This window comes from Triticum dicoccoides, chromosome 2B, assembly GCF_002162155.2.
Source record: "Triticum dicoccoides isolate Atlit2015 ecotype Zavitan chromosome 2B, WEW_v2.0, whole genome shotgun sequence".
Classification (NCBI taxonomy): Eukaryota; Viridiplantae; Streptophyta; class Magnoliopsida; order Poales; family Poaceae; genus Triticum; species Triticum dicoccoides.
In genome coordinates this window covers 399,639,985-399,647,038 of record NC_041383.1, presented here as the reverse complement: position 1 = coordinate 399,647,038, position 7,054 = coordinate 399,639,985, and the positions used below count along the sequence as shown (strand labels likewise).

Below are 7,054 nucleotides of genomic sequence, written 5' to 3'. Positions count from 1 at the left end.
TCTGGGCGCCTCGCCGCGGCGCCCCGACGATGCCACCGCCCGACGTCGCCTCACCGCCTCGACCACGCCTCCTCGCCGGACCGCCACACCGTCGTCCACCTGCGTCGCGCCGTCCTCATCCCCCTCCTCGACACCCGCTGCCGTTGCCCTACGAACCAACGTGAGCCCGGCCCGCGCCTCTCCTCTTCCCCCCACTTGCTCCAAGGCGACTCGTCATCACCACCACGCCACTGGCCCGCTCCGGCGCGCCCCGATGCGTGCACACCGCGCCCAAGCCGTGCCCCACACCACGCCACCTGCACGCGCCCAAGGATGCCTCGCCCCTGGCCTCCCCTGCCTCCCGCACCCGCTGCTGCCTCGGAACCGCGGCCTCCTCACCGGAGCGCTCGCACCTGCCGTGGCTCGCGTCGCCGTAGCCTCCTCTACTGCTCCACCCGTGCTGCCTCCCGCCGGGCGCCCCTGTCCTACCTCACGCTGCCGCCCCGCCTCGCTCCACTGCGGGCGCCTACCTCCGCCGCCTCCGACGACCATGCCCCTGCTAGCCCCGCCACCGCCAGAACCCCCGCCGGGGACCGCCCTCGCCAGCTCCTCGTCGAGGCCATGGCCTTCGCCGGCGCCATCCATCACGCTTGTGCGAGTTTGGGCGGACGCCCACGCCCGCGTGCCCCTGGACGTGCGCCCGAACGGGGCGCGTCCGTAGCCCGCACGCCCGCACGCCCGTTAGGCCCCATTGGGCCTATGACAAGCAGGCCCCACCCCAGAACGAAAGTAAAAAAAGGCTTTAAAAAAGTAAATAAATAAATAATTAAAATAATTAAAAAATTAATTAAATTATTAAAGAATTAATTAACTTAATTAATCCTGATTAGTTAACATAATTAATTGTAGTTAATAAACCTAATCATTTTAGTTAGACTAACTAAACCTGATTAGTTAGTCTTAGACAATGACAACCGGGTCTCACCATCAGATTGACCCAGACAACCCCTGTTGACTGCTGACGTTAGCATGACATCATGCTGATGTCATAATTCCATTTTTGAATTAAATTAAGTAATTAATTAAATTCTAGAAATTAATAAAATCTTTAGAAAATCATATCTTTTAATCCGTAACTCGGATTAAATTATTTTCAACATGAAAGTTGCTCAGAACGACGAGACGAATCCGGATACGCAGGCCGTTCATCCGCCACACATCCCTAGCATAGCAAACACGCAACTTTCCCCCTCCGGTTCATCTGTCCAAAAACGCGAAACTCCGGGAATACTTTCCCGGATGTTTCCCCCCTTCGTCGGTATCACTTACTACCGTGTTAGGGCACACCAAACACCGCATATTGTCTTGTTACGCTTTGTGATGCTTTGATTGTTCTATTATTTATTATGTTCCCTCTCCGTTACTTCTTTCCGATAGACCCCGAGACTACCGGCGACCCCCAGTTCGACTACGGTGTTGGTGACTCGTCCTTCTTGCCAAAGCAACCAGGCAAGCCCCCCCCCTTGATCACTAGATATCGCCTATTCTACTCTATACTGCTTGCATTAGAGTAGTGTAGCGTGTTACTGCTTTCAGTTAATCCTGTACTGCTGCATAGCCTCTCCTTGCTACTACTGTTGTTACCTTTACCTGCAATCCTACATGCTTAGTATAGGATGCTAGTATTTTTCATCTGTGGCCCTACATTCTTGTCCGTCTGCTATGCTATACTATCGGGCCGTGATCACTCGGGAGGTGATCACGGGTATATACTATATACGTTATACATGATACATGTGGTGACCAAAGACGGGTCGGCTGGTGGAGCACCCGCGAGTGGATCTTTGTGGCGGAGCGACAGGGCAGGTTGAGACCGCCTAGGAGAGAGGTGGGCCTGGCCTTGTTCGGCGTTCGCGGATATTTAACACGCTTAACGAGATCTTGGTATTTGATCTGAGTTGGCTACGAGCCTATACGCACTAACCAACTACGTGGGAAAGATATGGGCACTCGGCGTTGTGGTATCAGCCGAAGCACTTCGTGACGTCAGCGACTGAGCAGCGCGCGCCGAATTGGACTGGAACGCCACTAGGCTAGGTCTGCTTTCGGCCGCCCTCGCAACGTGCAGGTATGTTCAGGGTGATGGGCCCAGACCCTGGGCGCCTAGGTTTAGACCGGCGTGCTGACCTCTCTGTTGAGCCTAGGTGGGGCTGCGACGTGTTGATCTTCCGCGGCCGGGCATGACCCAGGGAAGTGTGTCCGGCCAAATGGGATCAAGCGTGTTGGGTAAGTTGGTGCACCCCTGCAGGGAAGTTAATCTATTCGAATAGCCGTGATCTTCGGTAACAGGACGACTTGGAGTTGTACCTTGACCTTATGACAACTAGAACCGGATACTTAATAAAACACACCCTTCCAAGTTCCACAGACAACCCGGTGATCGCTTTTCCACAGGGCGTCGAGGGGAGGATCGCCGGGTAGGATTATGCTATGCGATGCTACTGGAGATGCTACTTGGAGTTGCTACTTGGAGTTGCTACTTGGAGATGCTACTTGGAGGACTTCAATCTACTCTCTTCTACATGCTGCAAGACGGAGGCTGCCAGAAGCGTAGTCTTCGATAGGACTAGCTATCCCCCTCTTATTCTGGCATTCTGCAGTTCAGTCCACCGATATGGCCTCCTTACACATATACCCATGCATATGTAGTGTAGTTCCTTGCTTGCGAGTACTTTGGATGAGTACTCATGGTTGCTTTCTCCCCCTTTTTTCCCCTTTCCTTTCTTTCTGGTTGTCGCAATCAGATGCTGGAGTCCAGGAGCTAGACGCCACCGTCGATGACGACTACTACACTGGAGGTGCCTACTACTACGTGCAGGTCGCTGACGACGACCAAGAGTAGTTAGGAGGATCCCAGGCAGGAGGCCTACGCTTCTTTCGATCTGTATCCCAGTTTGTGCTAGCCTTCTTAAGGCAAACTTGTTTAACTTATGTCTGTACTCAGATATTGTTGCTTCCGCTGACTCGTCTATGATCGAGCACTTGTATTCGAGCCCTCGAGGCCCCTGGCTTGTATTATGATGCTTGTATGACTTATTTATGTTTTAGAGTTGTGTTGTGATATCTTCCCGTGAGTCCCTGATCTTGATCGTACACATTTGCGTGCATGATTAGTGTACGATTGAATCGGGGGCATCACACTATCTCACCAATCGGGGTAAATTCCATCGGTGAGATAGTATCCCATTGAGTACTCATTGCCCATTATTTTGTAGTTGCAAGTTGGAGCATCCCCAGAAACTAATCTTTTGAACAAAGGAGATCTATTTAGCACATTGATATCATTGAGTGTTCCCGGCAAACCAAAAAATGCATGCCAAATCCATGTGTCCTCCGATGCCACGGCCTCAAGCACAATGGTAGCATCACGGCTTTTACCGCAATACATTCCTTGCCATGCCTTTGGACAATTTTTCCATTTCCAATGCATGCAATCAAGACTACCAAGCATCCCCGGCCATCCCCTTTTTTCATTCATCTCCATCAATCTCTTTGTATCTTCCTCGTTGGGTGCCCGAAGATACTCATCACCATACAACCGGATGACCAATTTTGCAAACCTGTGAACGGACGCCGTGGTTGTATCTTGTCCAATGCGAAGATACTCGTCCATACAGTCCACGGGTATGCCATAGGCGAGCACCCACATTGCAGCCGATATCTTTTGGTACGCACTAAACCCCATGATACCGGTGGCGGATCTATGACGCTTGAAGTAATCTGAGGTGGCCCCACAATCGGTGACAATTTTCACAAACAAACTATGGCGCATTTGGTACCTTCTCCGGAGGCGAGGTGGGTATGTCGGTACCTCCACGAAGTAGCCTCTCATCAAATGTTCGTGTCCGAGACAGCGGTTCCGGTAGATGGTGACTCGCCCCTTCTTCGACCCTCTCCTCTGATCCATCAGCTTTACGCGGTCTTCAAACTCTTGCACGTCGAGGAGGAGGCCCATCATCTCGACGTCATCGTCTTGAAGCAGGTCCTCAATGTCTGAATCGTCTGATGATGACCAACCGGAATCATCGGACAACACATCCATCTACACAACACAAAACAAAAAAAGTAGTGTTGCTCTATAACAAAAATACAGCAAACAGGGCCGGCCGGAGCTCCCTGTGGAGCAGGCCGGCGGTGTGGAGGCCGTCGGTGTGGAGACCGAGGGAGGAGGAGCAGGGGAGCTCACCTTGGACGACCCGCGGTGGAGGAGGCCAGCGGTGTGGATGAGCTCAGGGCGGTGCAGAAGCTCGGGGGCGGCAGTGGAGGAGCTCGGGCGGGCCGGCGGCGGCGGCCCGAGATGCGGACGGCGGCGGTGGAGGAGCTCGGGGGCGGGACAGTGACAGCGGCCCGAGATGCGGCCGGAGGCGGCTCGGGTCGGCGCGGGGGCGGGACGGCAGCGGCGGCCCGAGATGCGGCCGGCGGCGGCTCGAGGGAGGCGCGGGACGAGGTTGGGGATGGGAAACTTCCCTCCCGCGCGTGGCCGGATCGAAGTGAGGGTTGGGGTAGATTTTGCCCCCCAATCCTCACTTCTACAGGTTGGGAGAGGATTTGCAGGTCTGATCCTTAATTTTTTTTAAGGGTTTAAGGGTTAAGGGGTTCTAGTTTATGCGTTTTTTTCCACCCAACCCGTAGAAACACGGTTATTTCTGGTTTTTTGAGGGTTTAAGGGCTCTAATAGACATGCTCTTACGCTCGGGCGCCACCTTACCAGTCGATCCGTCCGCATGCCACCTAGCGTGCCGCTTATTGATATTATTGGCCAAGAGCTAGGACGACTGATCTTACGGTCCTCACGCCACACCACGTCCCTTGTGTCCCTCTCCTTCGGGGCGTATGCTGAATCACGTCCCCCTGCGACCTCTTCTATGATGATCACGATCATAGACGATCCGTGCCTCTTGCCACGACCACCACTATAACCAGTGGCGGAGCTAGCATTTGAGACCAGGGTGGTCCGTCCTTTTTTTGGATAAGCAATATGACATATGAACATTCTAACTAAATGTTGATATCACAAAGAAATAGATCAATATGGTCTTACGAACACACTAAAATTCTCAATTAAATCTTAGCTTTTTATAAAGAAGCCTACATAGTATATACTACATGGACCATAGTACATACCTTGAGAAGTTTAAAAAGACTATGTTTCTGGCCTATGCTTTTGCTCTATGGTCACATTCGACATAGACACTGTTGGTTCATGAGTTTGCTCTTAAATCACAACCGCATACACACAAGTTCTCTGGTTTGCTCTTCAGCCATATCAAGCATATTCCCTACCTTCTTCTTCTTCTTCCCTATTTTAATAGCTTCTCTATGGAAAAGAGAAACAATGTCTCCGGCCCTCATCGTTCTTCAATAATTCTGTAATAAAAATGCCTTTCTATCAATACAAAATACACAAGTAAATTGAGGCATTATGTGTAAAATGAAAGTAATTGAGGCAGAAATGATAGTTGGCTTCATTCGAGACAGCTATACTGAAATAATTGAGGCAAAATTCGAGCCTTTGTGGCTTCATTCAAGCAAGCTATAAATTTACATCATTTCTGAATATAGACTGAAGTAAGCAAAGTCCTTTACGTCATTATGTATGTGTTCATCATTTCACTGTACATGAAATTGGGGCAAAAAAACAAACCCTAAGTCTGAAATTGAGGCATTTGGGTACCTTAAATAGGTCAGGGGTTTGCTGTCGTGGTGGGGATTTGCAAGGGGGCGGCCGGGCCGACAGGACGCCGGGAAAGGGAGGCAGGACGCCAGGATTGCAGGGGCGCAGCCACGCGCGGGGCAGGGGCGCGGACCGGGCGGGCGGCCGAGCAGGAAGCTGGGAAGGGAAGGAGGGAGCCTCCTGGGCGGCTGAACTCTCGGCTCCGGCCGGCCACCGGCGAAGCCGCGACGGCTGGCCGTCTGGGTGTCTAGGTCGGGCAAAGCCGCAGAGGATTTGTTGTGCAAGGGGGGCGAGACGAGGGTTCTGCTCGTGCTTGGACAGGCCGTAATGCGTTCGTCCTAGATAAGTTACTGGGCCGTTTTTTTCTCTCTGGCCCAATTAGAGATATAGGTATATAAGCAGATTCAAAATCCCAGGGTGGGTCGCGGCCCACCCTGGCCACCCTGTACATCCGCCACTGACTATAACCTGAAAATGAAAGCAGAGCCACATCCTCGAAACTAAGGCATCACTCCGTTTTCATACAGCGTCAGTTGTGTGACCCTTGTTGTGGACACTCTTGATCCGTCACATGACCCTATGCAACTTGTCATCTGCACCCCCCTCCCCCCCCCACACACAACTCATTCTCACAGTGCGAGCAACTCCTGCTCATCGACATAAAGCCTAAGTTCACTTTGATGGAGCTATTGGAGGCAAAACAAGGACGAGAAACTTTGAGACCGCGATACACTCGAGTAGGGCACAAAAAAGGTGAGCAACTTTGGGTGTTTTTATGCAACTCCAGTGCATTCATAGGCATCTCATGTGTGTTTTCGATCACTACATCTAGATATTTCAATGATTTTGTGGGCAACTCATGTGAAAACTATAAACAACTTGCATAGGTCTGTGTATAAAGGTTTGATCTTCCCCTATGAAATTTCTTATCATCCCCGATGATACTTGTCACAACAACTCATCCTTACACTATGAGCAACTCCTACTCATCGACATATCAAAAAACCTAAGTTCACTTCGATAGGGCTATTGGAGGCAAAGCAAGGACAAGAAACTTTGAGATCGTTATGCACTCAAGGATAAGAAACTTTGAGATTGTTATGCACTCGAGTAGCACAAAAAAGGTCAGCAACTTTTGGGGTGTTTTTATGCAACTCTTATGCGTTCATGCGGAAACTCATGTGTGTTTTTCGTCATTATATTTGGGGATTTCAATTATTTTTTGTGGGCAACTTGTGAGAAAACTATGAACAACTTGCGTCGCCCCCTATGCAATTCATCTGCCACCCTCCCCCCACCCTCCACAAGCAACTCATCCTCACACTATGAGCAACTCCTACT

At 51.1% G+C, this 7,054-nt stretch overlaps 1 protein-coding gene across 14 annotated transcripts in view; it reads right to left on the bottom strand.

Moving 5' to 3' along the window:
- Positions 1–5,081: 5,081 nt before the first annotated feature.
- Positions 5,082–7,054, bottom strand: part of LOC119363883 — a 7,847-nt gene continuing 5,874 nt past the window's right edge. For all 14 annotated transcript variants that reach the window (XR_005174495.1, XR_005174496.1, XR_005174503.1 and 11 more), the window contains one exon: positions 5,082–5,406. Coding sequence is in view for 1 of the 14 variants with exons in the window: in XM_037629251.1 (XP_037485148.1) it covers positions 5,357–5,406 (50 nt within the window). In the remaining 13 variants the exon portion in view is untranslated. The remainder of the gene's footprint in view (positions 5,407–7,054) is intronic.